Source organism: Rana temporaria, chromosome 2 (genome assembly GCF_905171775.1).
Source record: "Rana temporaria chromosome 2, aRanTem1.1, whole genome shotgun sequence".
Taxonomy (NCBI): Eukaryota; Metazoa; Chordata; class Amphibia; order Anura; family Ranidae; genus Rana; species Rana temporaria.
Genome location: NC_053490.1, coordinates 482,867,311 through 482,884,923, shown reverse-complemented (window position 1 = coordinate 482,884,923; position 17,613 = coordinate 482,867,311). Strand labels below are relative to the sequence as shown.

General features: G+C 42.2%; 1 protein-coding gene across 8 annotated transcripts in view; it reads right to left on the bottom strand.

Annotated features, from left to right (window-relative positions):
• Nucleotides 1–17,613, bottom strand: part of ROBO1 (roundabout guidance receptor 1) — a 1,468,549-nt gene that overhangs the window by 127,125 nt on the left and 1,323,811 nt on the right. For 6 of the 8 annotated variants that reach the window (XM_040338766.1, XM_040338761.1, XM_040338765.1 and 3 more), the window contains 2 exons: nucleotides 9,232–9,240; nucleotides 2,029–2,153 (listed from right to left, as the gene is read on the bottom strand). In XM_040338766.1, coding sequence (XP_040194700.1) covers nucleotides 2,029–2,153; nucleotides 9,232–9,240 — 134 coding nt within the window. The remainder of the gene's footprint in view (nucleotides 1–2,028; nucleotides 2,154–9,231; nucleotides 9,241–17,613) is intronic. The other 2 variants (XM_040338763.1, XM_040338767.1) reach the window with 1 other exon arrangement.

Here is a 17,613-nt window from a genome sequence, read left to right as displayed (position 1 = left end):
TCTGAAAGTGGCGCTTTACCGCCAATTTTGCAACACTATTCAGGCCGCTAGTATGACAGGCAAGCATGGGCAGGTCGGTTGTCCTGAATGCAGACAGTGTGCCTAGCTACAGTTATACTTTAACCACTTAACCCCCGGACCATATTGCTGGTCAAAGACCAGGCCACTTTTTGCGATTCGGCACTGCGTCGCTTTAACTGACAATTGCGCGGTCGTGCGACGTGGCTCCCAAACAAAATTCATGTTCTTTTTTGCCACAAATAGAGCTTTCTTTTGGTGGTATTTGATCACCTCTGCGGTTTTTAGTTTTTGCGCTATAAACAAAAATAGAGCGACAATTTAAAAAAAATAATAATATTTTTTACTTTTTGCTATAATAAATATCCCCCAAAAATATATAAAAAAAAATTTTTTTTTCCTCAGTTTAGGCCGATACGTATTCGTCTACATATTTTTTGTAAAAAAAAATTGCAATAAGCGTTTATTGATTGGTTTGCGCAAAAGTTATAGCGTCTACAAAAAAGGGGATAGTTGTATGGCATTTTTCTTAATATTTTTTTTACTATTAATGGCGGGGATCAGCGATTTTTATCGGTACTGCGACATTATGGCGGACACTTCAAACACTTTTGACACATTTTTGGGACCATTGGCATTTTTATAGTGATCAGTGCTATAAAAATGCATTGATTACTATAAAAATGCCACTGGCAGTGAATGGGGTTAACACTAGGGGGCGAGGAAGGGGTTAATCATGTTCCCTGGGTGTGTTCTAACTGAAGGGGGGGGGGTGGACTGACATGGGGAAATGACAAATCGCTGTTCATACATTGTATGAACAGACGATAGGTAATTTCCCCCCCTGACAGGACCAGGAGCTGTGTGTTTACACACACAGCTCCCGGTTCTCGCTCTGTAACGAGCGATCGCGGGTGCCCGGCGGTGATCGCATGCGTGTCGGCGTCAGGGGTGAGCAGGGGGCACGCGTACGTGCGCCCCTATTGGCTGCTCGGCGAGATGACGTATAGCTACGTGATCTCGCCCAGCAGAGCCGACCTGCCGCCGTATAACTGTGGCGGCTGGTCGGCAAGCAGTTAAAGTGATAGTAAACTCCTCTTGTACCTACAGGTATGCCTATAATACCTGTACACCATTTAGGACATAGTTACATGTGTAGCAGTAAGTGACATCAACGGCACATGCTCATTGAGCTCTCAATGGACAACATGCCGTCCATTGTGAGAGAATGCATGGGAGTGATGGCATTGTAGCTCAGCCATTCAAATGGCTGGTGCTCACGAACCTGAAATGAAGACCGGGTGAAGATGAAGTCCTTGTCAGCGGTGACAGCTCACCACTGAAGGGATACATTTTTTTAAGGTAAGTCTGTCATAATGTGCTAGTATTCAGTGCATACTAGCACATTATGACATGAGCCAGCTGAGGGACAAGTTTATTTTTTAATCACATCCAAAATAATTAAAAAGCTGAACAAAACACAAAGATTGTGAGGAGTAGGACAATGTATACATTGCTAAAGTTATGTATCACAAATCAAGTTTTGGAGAATAAATATAGCATTACTTCTATCATGCCTATTTTTTCTGTTGTATAAACTTTACTCTAATTTGAAAGACAAACTATTAGCAGGAAACTGTACTGATGTAATGAAACCCAGTTGGAAGCTGTATGATAAATGGATGACCTTTAACTGATGTAATCAAGCTCTTGTTTATCTCAGAATAACACACGTTGAATGCACAATAAATTGTACCTGTCAGATCCTAAATTGATCTGCTGCTGTTAATGATGTATGCAGATTCCTTAGCTCGATGGAAGCCATCTTGATATCCAAATTTAGCAAGCTGCTCATCTGTGTCAGCCTTTCAGCTGCAGCACTGAATGAACATGCTTGATGGCTCACCTACAGATAATCTGTGCATCCATTCATGCGTTTATTAGCTGCATATCATTAAATAACTTTACATTTAAACTGGCTAGGGAAAATAAAAACACACAGTACAGTACCTGGCTACCCTCCTTCTGCCAAAAGATGGCCGGCTGTGGATTTCCTGTTGCCTCGCACTGGAATGTGACCGTACGTCCCAAAGCCACAACATGATCACGCGGCTTTACCACGAAATTTGGAGGTTCTAAAAAAGACAATACAATTAAACTCTCATAATATTATCATTATCCCTTTGTGAGGCAGAACGGGCCTCTCTTTCCTCATCTGTTGGAATCTGGGAATATTATGTAACCTAATATTTCCATGAGCTGACAAGGTGATCCTCTGTCAACTATCAGTTCATAAAGAATCTGACTCTCCCTGAAGATTTCCCTAGCTATACTAGAAGACATCTTTCAATTCATTTTGGCTGCTCAAGGTAAAGAAATTGCACAGAATACTATTAATTTAAGGAGAAAGTTTCTGTCTGGCATAGTGTGTACAGGCATTCTGTGGACGATCACATGTGCAGCTTATCAACTAATTTAAAGAGACTGGGTCACCAGACCATTCATTTCAACATGTATCCATAACATTACTTTTAACATTTTTTAGGCATGTTATTTACCTGTCAAAGCCTCCCTTGGATAGACACTCAAAAGTCCTAAATCTGCCGCTGTGAGCCGCCATCTTGGATGTAATGTCAGCAGCCCCTGCAAACTCAGAGTTGTCACTCTGTCAAATAGACTGTGTACTTTGCAAAGTGCAGTTGCATCCTACAAGTGCAGTTGCTCCAGAGCTTTGTAAATAAGGTAAAGCTTCAATTTGCAAAGAGTACCCAATAACATGCAAGAAAAAAAAATTGCATTTTTGCTTGCACGTGATTGGATGATTGAAGTCAGCAGGGCTTCTGCTCATTTACTAAGCTCTGGAGCAACTGCTCTTGCAGAGTGCAATTGCACTTTGCAAAGTGCATAGTCTAGTTTCCTGTAGTAAGTCAACCACTTAGGGCCCTTTCACACGGGCGGACCGTTAAGCCAGTCCGCCTGCCAGTTTTTTAGGCGGACCTGAACGGGCGCTCTGTGCTCCTCTATGGGAGCGGTGACATGCCCGCTGAAATCCGACCCACTCCGATCTGCCAAAGTGTGATGGAGGAAATCCTACTTTTCCATCCGTCTGGCGGATCGGATGACAACGGACTCTACGGTCCATTGTCATCCGATCCCCCATAGGGGAGAGCGGCGCTCTGACAGGTTGGTCCCTGCACAGTGTGCAGAGACAGACCAGTCATCTGCCTGCTCAGCGGGGGTCGGTGGAGAGATCCCCGCTGAGCAAAGCGGAGCCCGTACACGGACAGCCCCGTGTGAAAGGGCCCTTAGGCTACACATAGTATTCTCCTTTACTCCTACCCTGGCAGATACATAAAGGGTTATATACAGAGGTGAAAGGAGGGGTAAAGGAGCTGGGTCAGCACAAAGAGTAAGTAGACACTTCCAGAAGAAGAGAGAGCAATGATGTGTAAGGAGAAAGGGGGCTCTGCTAAGCAACTGAATCTTCTTCTGTAGCTAGATTTCCTTACAAGTTACATTGCAAGTCAATTACAAAGGTTTATGAAAAAATTATGCAAGAAAGCATATAAAATACTTGATTTTTTTGTGCTTTACCTGCACTTTTTTTAAGTTGGCCACAGGGTCTCTTTAAAAAGAATTAATGCAATGTGACACTAATACCCCGTACCCAATCGGAATTTCTCCATCGGATTTTCCGATCGTGTGTAGCCCCATCAGAGTTTTTTCATCGGAAATTCCAATGAATTCCACCAGACTTTAGATATAGAACATGTTCTATATTTTGCCGATGGAATTCTGATGTGATTTAGGCTCTACCAATAGGAGCTCATGTAACTGCTAGAGGCTCAAATGCAAAAGTGGCCAACAGGACATGTCTCATAATTGCTTTAATTGGCTGAAAAATGCTTTACCTAGGCAGACGTTATACAAGAGGGATATATACAATAAAAATAAATCTATATATAGGTAAGGATGTTTGCACACTGCTTTGACAGCAATTTGCTTAGAGTACCTAATATGATTGTTTTATTAATACAGAGGTCTCTGTAGTCCCGCTGTGTGCTGCATTAATGCTTTTTTTTTTTTGTAAAACTACAATTCTGCTGACTGAATGACAAACTGAAAGTCAATGCACCCAAAGTGCAGTATGAAGCACCACGCATTGGGTGAAACAGACTCAAATAACAGATTTTCTGATGTCCATGCTGTTGGAGGATACAGGAAAATGCCTGACAACACATCTGGTGAGAATGAGCCCTAAGACAGAGCTTGGAGCTTGAGAACACAATGAACAAAGTTGTATTGTCAGCTCTACCAGCTTGTTCCTCTTATGCTGGTTTATACAGTTTGTATGGTCACTTCATCTGAGAGTAAACAGGATGTGTTGGGAACCATATGTTATATGTTTATGGAAATCTACAGCTGCACCTGGAGATAAAATACACAAAGTTTCAGCAAATTTCTACTCTATCCAAAAAAAAGAGACACCGTTTCTGCATTGATAAAAAATCTAATAGTAACCATTTCTAACCAATATTTGTGCAGGATTTGCAGGTCTTTTTTATAATACTTTAAAGCCAAATTCCGACCAAAATCTAAAAAAAAAAAAAAAATGTAAACAGCATGGCCATAAGTTAGAACTTGCATGTTTTTTTCTGCTGTTTGGGTCTTCACTGGGGAGATTTTCATTAACTTTCTGTTTTGACACCCATCGGCTGGACAGGAAGTCAAAGGAAATTTCCCCAGTGAGGACACAGACATCAATAAAAACCTGAAAGAGAAAGGGATTTCTCTGCTTTTTCTTTTCTAGGGGCATATGATTGATTTTCATGTCGCTATATAATACTTTAAAGCCAAATTCCTGCCAAAACAAAAATAAGTTAAAACCTCTGTCTGGTTTTTACAGCTGTATTGGTCGTTACTTTTGATTTACTTCCTGTTTTGACTGCACAGGAAGTAAAAGAAAATGTTCTTAATGAGGACACAAATATCCATAATGACCTGACAGAGAAGAGGTCTTCTCCATTTTCTCTTTTCTGGTGGCAGAGCATTGATCCTTGGAGGTTGACCACTATTCCGCATATCAGGGAATGGGACGCTGAATTAAATAAAATTATGAGAATGGACGAACTAACCACTCACTTATTTGACCACTATCAGAACTGTGTTGCAACATAAAGTCTATTTATTGTATTGAATTTGGATTTGTTAACCTTTCTCATCTCCAATCCTTTGGTTTGACTGAACAGAGTTGAAGGACTCATTCTGATGTAGCCGGGATTCCCCCCACCATCCATTTTCTCCCTCCTCATTGCCCCTCTACCTTACTCTGTATTTCCTCCTTCTGGTCCTTACTTTTCTCTTCTGTTTTATGTAGTGCCTGTGCCTCAGTTGTAAACTCTAAGGCCCCGTTTACACTGAGGCGGTTTGCAGGCGCTATTGCGCTAAAAATAGCACCTGCAAACCGACCCTAAACACCCTGTTTCTCTAGTGTCAAAGCCCGAGGGCTTTAACACTGGAGCGGTGCGCTAGCAGGACTGCTCCAAAAGTTTGGTTAGCAGCATCTTTGGAGCGGTGAGAGGAGCGGTGTGTTTGCCGCTCCTCCACCGTTCCTTCCCATTGAAAGCAATGGGAAACTGCGGCTATACCACCAGCAATGCGCTATACCCTTTTTCGTCCGCTAGCAGGGGATAAAACCGCACCGCTAGCAGCCGAATACCGCTGCAATTCCGATGGTATAGCGCCGCTAAAAATAGCGGCGCTATACCGCCACCACACCTCTCGCCCCAGTGTAAAGGGGCCTAATGGGGGACCCTGTCTCCACCTAGGTGCTCTTTTAAAAATCTGACAAAGGTTATATCCCTTACTTACCCAACTAAAAAAATATATTTACTTTGATTGCTATTGGTATCTCCATTGAGGATATTTTTCCTTGCATTCTCTTCTGCCTGCCATCTATCCTAGATCAGAGGTGAGAGTGAATCTCCCAATCAAGGATACAGACATCAATTGAAAATTGACAGAGGTTCTAACCCTCTTCTACTCTATCTTAATCAAACCTTTAGATGGAGTTGGACTTTTACCAAACAAAATTAATAACTGTGTTGTCAACGAGAACAATTGGCTATCTGTGTCATTCTTCTTTAAAGCTGAGCTCCAGGAAACTTGAAAACCCTCCCTTGAAGTGAGACTGTGCCCACATTACAAGGGTTCATTTTTTTATTTTTAGATTTACAGTAAAACCTTGGTTTGAGAGCGTTTTTCAAGACAAGCAAAATGTTTTAATAAATGTTGCTTTGATATACAAGCGATGTCTTGATATAAGAGTAACATCATGTCACAACTGAGTGTAGCATTGTGGTTACATTTAATGAAGGTACAACATTTAGCAACATATTGCTACACTTAGAGGTGCCTCTCTTCTCTTTTATACCCTGTAAAAAAATGCTTTGATATACAAGTGCTTTGGATTACAAGCATGTTTGTTTCTGAATCGAATTAAGCTTGTAAACCAAGGTTTTACTGTACGTACCTGATCCTCTGCTAGACTGATCCCTGCAGCATCTTCTCTCCAATGCTCTAGCAGTCTAAGGTTCTGACCTCATAAAAGCCAATGCATTGTCCATGGAGGACGCCCAGGAACAGTCCATCACGGCGCATGGGGGATCATGGACTGCCAGGGGAGCAGAGAATCTGGTAAGTAAAACGCTTTAATTCTCCCCTGACTAATTTAGCAGTTAATCTTTGCCGGGTGGGTGCTGCTTTCAGTTTTAGCTAACTTTAAGATGAATACAAATTTATGGGAGGTGTTCTGAGACTATGCTCAGCACACCTCTGACCACTGACATGACAAACACGATTTGCCACATGTTTTGCCTGTTAGAGGTATATGAATCCGATAAATAGCCAGTGGGGTTTTAACTCCAAGCAAGTTTGCTTTTTTTTGCTGAAATGTGTTTGGGTTAGGTTTTTGTGGTTCACGTAAATGCAAACACTGCTTATAGGAGAGAAGTATTACTGACTTAGCAACAGCACAGTAAGAGATGACAGTTTAAGATGAAAAATTACATGGAAGAGGAAAGAGATTCACACACACAGTATATAGTCATGGAAAATTAGCAGCACGGTGGAACAAGGAACAGGCCAGGAGAACCTAGTCACAGCCATTATGGCTGTTTTAAATCCCAAGGTAAATTTCACTGTAAAAATCAGCTTTGATGCCCACCCATGTGGAATCATATGTCTCTATGCTATTTAACTTTCCCTCAGCAAAGCAAAATATGTACAACTGGAGGCACCAAGGAATTCTTCAGGCTAGAATACATATTTGCATTCAGCGCAGAATTTACGGTTGTGTTCAAGTGCCACTAAGACTATTTCAAGTATTGTGGACTCATTAAAAATCAGATTGGTGTTTTAAATGAAAAGCTGCAGACAGTATTATCCAAAACAAAAATATTAGCAGAGGGTAAAATGTAACTACTTGCAGAAGTAACTAATCTACAGTCCAGTACATGAGAATCTCCCTAGGGTATGGAACTGTTCAGACCCTCACTGTTAAAAGAGAAGTACCGTTTTTTTTTTTTTACTTTGGAATCATGCTTAACTAGGTGGATGCTGTATCTGTCCCCCGGCACCTCTAACACTGAGAACTGAGCGATCTAACACTGCTGATCTCTCAGTTCTCAGAGCTCCACAAGCAGAGAGCTGCTGACTGTCAGTCACCAGCTTTCTGCTCTGCCCCCTGCTCTCACTGGAGCACTGGGCTATGGAGGAGGCGGGAGCGGCTGACTCAGGCTCTCATTGGCTCATTGAGAGGCTGAGCCAGGTGCCCAGCCAGGCATGTGGATGAATCCCGACTTCGCTGTCACAATCTTGCCCGAGCCTGGACCAGCTCTGTGACGTTAGTCCACTGTCTGCTGAAAAACGGGTCACAGAAGTGCAAAACAAACTGCACTCCTGTAAACCATGGGAGAAGTACAGCCAAACAAGCTTTGGCTGTACTTCTCGTTTAAGGTTAAATAACAAACCAGATGAAGCTCCCATTGCATTTTGGGAAAAAAAATCCCTGGCTAAGCTAAAACATACTGATTGGCCACAACCAAAAACAAAAATGTAAATGTTATAGCCTGGACCTGGTAAGCTCTACAACACCATGCTCCATCATTGGTTACACATAATTGCTGTGGACTATTTAAAAAAACCCACACAGGTTGAACTGGATGGACTGGTATCTTTATTCAACTTTACCAACTATGTAATATTGACAATAATAAGCCATGCCTGTACAATGTGTGCCAGCACCAAGTGAACGTATGATAATGCCTAAGTACAGCTGGGAGACAGTTGTCAACCCATAACAGGAGGTGCCCAAACAAGGACCTTCATGGCAAGATCACAAGGTATTATTTTAATGGAGGTTATAGGTTTAGACCTCTGGCACACAGGTGTCACAAGTTCCTGAGTAAACATCAGTAAATTATGATGCCCGTCTGCAAGGGGCCTTATAGACAAGTAAACCTGCGCATGCGTGTAAATTACTGCACTCAATACTCAACACTGTATTACTGATCTTTACTCAGGTGTGTGCAATGTCCCATAGACAACAATGCATTTCATTTCAGATCAGTGTGCAAGAGGCCGTACTCTGGGTCAGTGATTCATTAGTCGGCAAAGGTATCTCCCATATTTCCAATGAAGTACTTTGTCCAGGCGAGGACTATTGTATGAGTTAAAAATAGGCTTATGCTCAAAAGGTATTTTAGTATGCACTTTGCAGAATTATGAAATTACATTTAATACACTAAAAACAAAACTACAATTTAGTTTATGTAAAAAGAATTATTAACATTTATAAGTAGGTATGGGCTTCATGAATTTATTATACTGGAAAGTAGAAATTCTCTGTCCAGTAATAACTATGCAAACACATGGGTTATTTGTCATCTAGTGGGGAAATTAGGAGAGTATATATATATATATATATATATATATATATATATATATATATATATATATATATGGGTTAGTCAGAAGGTTTGACACATTGGTGTTTGGTGTATTACCTTATTTTACCTTCTCAAAATTACCAGTATTTTGATTGGTTGTTGGGAAATGGAGAACATTGATGAGGAGGAGCTGGAGGCTGTTTCAGTCATGATAATGAAATGTCGTGATGAATGAAAAACGAAGAGTAATAAAATTCCAACTTACCAAACAGAACTAAAAAATAAAAAGGAACATAAAAGAAAATATGTAAAATCATAAATAAAAAAACAAAAAACAAAACAAGTAGCATGCATGTAAAGTTGATGATTAAATAAAAAATAAAGAACACATGTCAAAGAAAAACTAAAAACTAAACAGGAAAATGATTAACAAAATAATGGCATAACTGTTACAAACATTTAATTATACGGCAACAGGTTTACCCAGTATAACTAATCTGTTAAAAATAAAGCAAAATTAACAAATGTGCTCCATAACGACCAGGACCCTGTTTCAGTTTTTAGTGGTGGGGAAATAAATGAAAGAACGCAAGCAAATGGTTACTATGGGCAGCATCACAGTCCTCTTTACACTAGTTTTCACAAATGTTTGCCATTGTTTGTCATCATCTCTTTATGTGCTACAGTATATGATAAATGATAACCAGTCAAGGCCCCTTCCAGACGGGGTGGACTCCATCTTGATTAGAAGGGGATCTGCTCAGAGACACAAGTCCATTTTCACCTGCCTGTCCATAAGGGTGAATGGACTATTCAATCAGGTCTGCCTGGAAAACTGATAGACGAACCTGATTGGACCTGCCATGTGTAACCTTCAAGAAATGTCAGCAACAATTATGAAAGTATAAACTAATAATAAACTAATATAAACTAATAATAAATAATTATTATGTCATAGTACAATAAAAGGTCTTCACCAGCAAAACTTGGTATAGTGATAATCTTGGCTTTGTTCACATAAAGCAAAAGGCATAACAGGTCAACCATTTGAATAAAGGATATGATTTTCACTATACCAAGGTCAAGGTGTGCTGGTTAAGATCCTTATTTGTCTATAATTGCATGGTGGCGCCATCCACCAATTTACTACAGCACCCTACATGAACCATATGCAAGCTTGTAAGGTGTGCCATGAATACAATACAAGTTCTCTGAAGAAGAGAACAGAATGTTTGCTCTTTGTGATCGCACCATACTGATTTGTACCAGGTTTTAATAAAGCCCCCTGCTGCATACAAGGGTATAAAGTGAGCACAGGCCACATGTATTCCTACTGCAGCCCAAGTTAGGTCAGTCTGCATCCTTTCTTTTTTTAACCCTTTAAACTGATGACAAGAAAGAGTGGAAAGGGGAAACAAAGCTAAATTTGTATTGCTAATTGTGTAACTTATGGAGTGGTTCAGCCTGATTCCATATACAACAGGGAATGAGAATAAATCTCCCCAGAGTGTGGGGAAATGTGGTCTTAGCTGTCTATAGAACAAGCATCCCCATTGGAAGCTTTCCCCTCATCTCCTGTTCCAGTGAAAATGGAGACCAATAAAAAATAAACTTGATAAAGGTTTTTAAGCTTACTTTAAACCTTATCTACCCTCAACTAGAAATAAGGTTTTGGGCACACTCTAACTTTAAGTGATACCCCTAATTAACCCAGACTCATCTAGTCATGGACATAATATTGAGAGCCACACTCATTATACATAATCCAGCCACTTAGAGGGTCCAAAAGATGTTGTTGTTTTTTTGGTGGTGTTCATTTGCTCAGTCATGGAGGATTGGCAAGCAGAACAAGTGAGGAACATCATTGTTATATAGCTATTTTTTGCAAGAAAAAGGTGGAGCAGATGGGCAGTGGGGCCTATTTCAGTACTGCACACTTTCAGACATTGCAGTGGTGCATTGTTAGTACACATAAGGACTCATTTCACTAGGAAGCAACAAGACTACCTCACATGAATATGCAGCTACTACACCATTTTGGCTGGCTACATTTGTAGTGTGGTGCCATGAGCCTCTCAATCGCCCTGAGAGCCATACAATTTCCGTTCTTTTCTGTTTCTTGCGCCAGTGATGAAAGTGATGCATGAACTGAAAAGTGACTTTGCTAACCACCAATGACAAGGCAGAATAACAGAGCAGGGTTTGTTCTATGGCTATCAATGTAACCTGGTATGTCAACACATTGGAAAGTGTACGTATGTTAAAATAACGGCAGTCAGCTGGCGATATAATATTATTTTACATATGAGTAATGTTTTTGGTTGTTGACCTTTCATACTGCTACAGCACAAAGGAAAGTCATTCAACCAACTTGTGAATAATACACATCAGAGACAATTCTGACAAATGTCTAATGAAAAACTGTAAAATATTTAAAGCACCGGAGAAAGAAAGCCAAAAAGGACAAATTAAAACAGACTTCCCAAGGAAAATAAAAACTCTCAAAACATTGTGTTTCACATAATAAACTGTGTATCTGTTTCCCAGCTGTTCGTTACATAAAAACATGCAGCGATGAGGGAAAAATGTGGTTTTCACACGGCTGTGATCCTGGGATTTCACATTATTTTTTTTAAAAAACTTTCCTGCATGCACAGTGTACACATCTTTCATATTTCTATGTAGAATATGTAGACAAAAATCCTTGCACCGACCCTGTCCCTGCCTGTGAATAGCTGCCCTGAAACCCAGTGCTCAGCTGTAACGATCGGACATTCTAAGGGATAAAAACCATGGCCCAAATACATGGGCATCCGCAGAACTTTTGTCATTGTGGGGGGGCATAATTTTAAGGTCACCCAGGCTCTGACCCTTTTCGACAAAGTCATTATCACATTATCACGGTAAGAGACTGCAGACGTAATACAGGAGATGGTCAGAGACTGCAGACATAGTACAGGAGTTGGTCAGAGACTGCAGACATAGTACAGGGGATGGTCAGCGACTGTGGACATACTACAGGAGATGGTCAGAGACTGTGGACATGGTACAGAAGACAGTCAGAGACCACATACATGGCACAAGAGACTGTAAGAGACTGCAGACATGGCACAAGAGATAATCAGAGACCACATACATGGCTCAAGAGACTGTAAGAGACTGTCTCTCTCTGTCACTCCCCACATGTATGCAGAGGAGGAGTGACTGAGAAACACAGAGGGGGGTTAAAGAGAGAGAGAGGGGGGTGACAGAGATGGATGATAGGGGATGAGCGAGAGGGGGGGTCAGAGCGAGAGACCCCTAGCCCTGTCTGCAGTCCCTCCCTCTATTGCCCCTATGTCCCAGTGGTGTGTGTAATTCTCAGTATGTTACCACTGTGCCTGCTGTTCCTGGCATCTTGGCTTGCTGTTTTTTCCCGCGGCCTCGGTCTCCTGGGCCATTCACTATGTAGACTGGGTGATGTCATCCTGCCCACCCCTTGAGGCCTTCGCTGTCCCGCTCCACCAGCTGTCACTAGCCCTGCTAAACTGTACTTATCGTAGTGCTGGCGGCTGGCCGTGATCGCACCTGTACACAGAGTGGGGAACCCCCCATCTGATCCCTGATTCTGCATAGAAACCAATGAGCTTCCAGGTTTTATTACCAGGCTTAATTGAACTAACTGGGGTTAGAAGCTCATTAGTTTCTATGCAGAAGTGAGCCTGATTTTGCACTTTCCAGCTTTAGTAAATAAACCCTATTGTGTACTTAAAATTGGGGTATGCCTGTACTACCTGGGAAGGGTTGCCTCATGTGTGCAAGTCTAGCTGCCGTCTTAAGTCAATGGTTGGTGTAGATAAATAGCTGAGAAATAACGATGGGTTTAAAAGCAGGTCACTGCAAATATAATATTCTAATTTCTATGCTATCTACACTTAAAAATAGGAGGACCATACTATGCAATGTGGCAAAAGATTATACCCTGTACAGTATATTTATCTATAGAAAGAAGATATCAATAGAGCACAGTTTACAGTGTGTTTGCTTCTAAAACTTCAGTGGAATGAAAGGAGAGATCACTGGTAGCAGCGACATGTAAAGGCCGCATACATCCAGGTCAAGAGTGTACTTCTTTTCATGGCTCTTTTATCATGAGGAATCAATATGAAAAGTAAACACCGTTCAAGTGATGAAAGTTTAAATCCCACTAAACACTAAACCTCAAAGATAGACTCCTCTTAACCTCCTTTGAAGCAAAACTATAGATTACAGTCGGAAGTCCAGGACAAATAATTTACTCCCTGCAAATACACAGATGTCTTCTTCCCACAGAAAGGTTATTATCCATATTTACTGTGTGGGGCTTAAAAAGAGCACATTATATGAACTCCAATAATCACAGCTTCCAGGACTCTTCTGGAAGATCTTCAGGTGTGTATTCATAAATCATGACATTAAATCTTTTCAGTCCTTTTCAGCAAGGAAGTCTGAATAGCAAAGTGACATTGCTGCGTCTGAACTACAATATAGTAGAGACTTTCATTTATTATACTTGTCTAGGCTTCTTCTACTAACTTGACACCAATGTATCTGCAAGGTTGTAACATTAAACTATGTACCGTATATGCAAGTTCTAGATCGGAAACCATATCCAGACACTAAGGGGCAAATCCACAAAAGGGATACAACGGCGTAATTGCTGTAACGCCGTCGTATCCCTGTTCCTAACTATGGAACTGATCCACAGAATCAGTTTCCCATAGTTAGGGAGAAGATCCGGCATGTGTAAGGGACTTTTTTTTTTTTTTTGAAAAGCCTATGGCGTGTGAACACACCCAAAAAACTCCACCCGGTGCAGAAAAAATGTGCACACACATAAAGAGTGTTCACAAAAACGTGCAGACGGGTGCAACGTCAAGTGGTCCTCCTGTGAAGAGGGACCCAAACCCTGATCCCCCGGGGCGTTAGGCTCCAGACGGGGACTGAGGTACTGTGGTCCGAGCAACCGAAGCCGACACGGACCCAACTTCCTCGGAGGGACTGCCGAAACAGAACCCTCCCAGTACTAGGTGGGGCTCCCCCGAAGGGAGACCCCATGAGAGCAGGCGAACTAAGCCAGAAGGCCATGTCCACCCACTCCCAAGACGTTCAGGGCTGGCCCGAGGACCCGCACCCTACTAATCACACAGTGACAAAACGTGCACAACAAAAAAAGACAAAAAAGTGACAAACACAGGCTTAAATAAAATAAAGTGGGGGAAGGGATAGTGGAGAGGAGAGTGAAAGAAGTGGCCATTGTGGTGAAACAATGACCAGGCCCTCCGGCCAGGAATAAAAAATTCCTCCGGTCCTAGCCAAAAGGCCCGGCCCAGGAGGCAGGTGCTAAAAAAAGCGTGTATCTGTGTAAGGGACTTACACCGCCGGATCTTAGGATGCAGTACCGCATCCGCCGCTGGGGGCATTTCGTGTCGAAATGCCGCCTCGGGTATGCAAATTAGCACTTACGGAGATCCACGAAGCTTTTCAGCTTCGTTTTTTCTCCGTAAGTTTTAGTTTGCATACGCACAATTAGGGCTGCTTTTACATGGTGTAAAGTCAGTACACCATGTAAAAGCAGACCTTTCTGTCCAGCGACGCGATTTTTTAAAAATTTTGAATTTTTTTTTTCCCGCCGTATTTTTTTTTTTCCGACGCAACTTTATTGACCCGTCGCAATCCACAAAGCTCGGCGTAACGTAATTTCGCGCTATGCACGTCGGGAAAATGACGTCACGAGCATGCGCAGTATGGCCGGCGCAGGAGCGCACCTAATTTAAATGGGAATCGCCCCCATTTGAATAGGAACGCCTTGCGACGGCGGAATTAAAGTTACACAGCCCAAAATTTCTAGGCAAGTTCTTTGTGGATCGGGCACTTAGGTAGAAATTTTAAGGCAGTGTAACTTAAATGGAAAAAATTAAGTTAGGCACGATCTTTGTGGATTTGGCCCTTAGTTGACCCCAGCAGGGACCGCTAAACATAGAAGAGAAGCGATACTGATGAAAGAGATTCGCAGGGTCATCAACCACAGTATGCATTACAGAACACTTTGCTGTATGCTTGGGTTTACTGAGCCATTCAGTGCAATACACCTTATCTGCACCAAGTACCAGCAGGCACTCTGTGTGTCACATTCCATATTTTAAGTCTGTATCTACCGGCCTAAAGTTCACAAGGACTTTGGTGATCTCACCTGGACTGTGGTCCTATTTCGGATGTAATCAATGCTACCCCCATGCTTTAGCAACTGTATTATAGGGATATAATGCCGGTAATATAACTCCAAACTTTCTACATTAATCGATGGTTAACACAGTGCAAGGCTGTACTAATGCTGGTAAGGAGAGCCAAAGTCAATCTCATCTTGCAAAGGTCAAACAGACCTTCACACTGAATTATCCTTTAATGTGTCTTTCAGATCTCTAGATAACTAAAGGAATTTTATATTAGCTAGCGTTGTAGCAAAAAAAAAAAAAAAAAAAAGTTATTACAGAACGTTTTGTTACTATGTTTTGTAACTTAAAGAGGAGGTCCGGGGAAAAAAATTGAAAGCCAGCAGCTACACATACTGCAGCTGCTGGCTTTTAATAAATGGACACTTACCTGTCCTGGAGTCCAGCGATGTCGGCCACACTGCGGCCGCCATTGCGGGTAAGGGAACCCGTCAGTGTAGCCTTTTGGCTTCACACCGGGAACCCTACTGCGCATGCATGATGCCCTGCTCCTCTCTCCTATTAGCCCGGCGACCAGGGGAGGGGGAGAAGGGAGCCCCGCAGTAACGTCACTGCCCCGTCACGGCTGAGGTCAGACTCCCGGAAGTGGGAAAGGATACCTGTCAAATGTATCCTCCCCCCCTCCCCCCGAAAGGTGCCAATTGTGGCACCGGAGTGGGGGGGGATTCCAATGAGCGGAAGTTCCACTTGAAGGTGGAGCTTCATTTTAATGTGTTACTAAACCCACAACAGTGAAATCTGTCTGTATATGCAGCAAAGCATGTTTGTTATACTCACTGTGGAACCTAAGGGGTTAAGCCTGTGCATTGTGTAAAAAGGCTGTTTGATCCTGTCTTCTATGATTCTCTCCTTCTTCCACAGTTCTCAATTTATCTGCTGATAGTACAGAGCCTTGGAAGGCACTCTGCACATGCTCTGTTTGGTGTGTGTGTGTGTGTTTTTTTTTTTTTTGGGGGGGGGGGGGGTCCATATGATTAGCAGCACAGGGCCAATCAACACTGCCAAGACAGAGGGTCATGGGTCATGCAGCCTCATAGGACAGTCAAAGGGAATGCAAACTCAACCTACAAGCTTTAACTAGTGCTTGACCGGACATTTAATGTTTACAAGCACTACAAATTCAGCTCCGTTCCCCTTATTTTCTTCAGCAGCATTGAATTGGCAGCCTGCTAACCTTCTAATGTAAACAAATAACAGCAGCCATTAGAAGCTGTATAGATTAAACCCAGCACAGTGTCTCTGTTGTGATGTTTGAGGATGAATTGTTCCACAGAGCATGCATATACAGGGATTAGTTATTCTATAGCTTGTTAAGAACATGTTAACACTTTAATTATCCCATCTTTTTAAAACATTTGCGATTTGAAATATTGGAAACAGATTCACCGTGTTTTTAAAACTCTCCATAAGTCTTATCAAAGTCACTTTAAAATCACATCAAATTGCACTTTATAATCGCACATGAAATTGGATAAAAATTATGCAGTAGTGTGAACCAGGCCTTATCTAAATGTATGCTTTAACATTACAGCTTCTTTGCTTATTGTTACAAACGTACAGTATTTGCTTACATCAATTATGCAGGTGTAAATGTGCCCTAATAGAAGCACAAATGTAATACAAAAAGGAAAATACAATACGTTTGCCACTGAACAGTGGCGGCCCGTCCATAGGGGGCGCCCGGGCGCTGCCCCCCCCCTCCCCAAGTCAGTTAAAAAATTATAATAATAAAAAAAAAAAAAAAAACATGTCCCTTTAAAAAAAAAAAAATGCAAAAAAGGTCCTTTTGTGCACTGTGTCGGGCGCCGGGTGCAGTTCGGTACGAGTAGCGCCACGTCTGTGCAATCACAAGATTGCAGACGAGGCGCTACATTGGCAGGAAAAAAATGCATTTGTGGCGGAGCCGATCGCGCCACTTGCTTCCGGCGTATTGAACTATATTGTGGCCGGGCGCGTGCACTGTACCCAGTATATTGCTGTGCATAGTGCCGACATCAGGAAGTGACGTCGGCACTATGCATCTCAGAGGGACGCATCCCCGTCAGCCACACATCCCCGTGAGCAACATATCCCCGTGAGAGCCAGCCGTTCTACAGGTACAGAAGCAGGCTCAGTAATTAGTAAAAGTGTCCCTGTTTGTTGAATACAGAAGGGTGCATCACAGTCGTAGTGAAGGAATCAGTGCAGTAATAAATGAAATGGTGACATGAAACCAGAGGGGTCATAGCAAGAGGAAAGGGTGAGGATCATGTGCAGTGGAGAGTGTGGGGGTTGGTATGTGGGGTGGTGGAGGTACTGTGATCTGATCTGAGGAGAGCAGAGCGTGTGTTATCCTGTCAGTGTCATACAGCAGCACCTTGTACTGTGATCTGTGATGATCGGACTGCAGGTGGAGG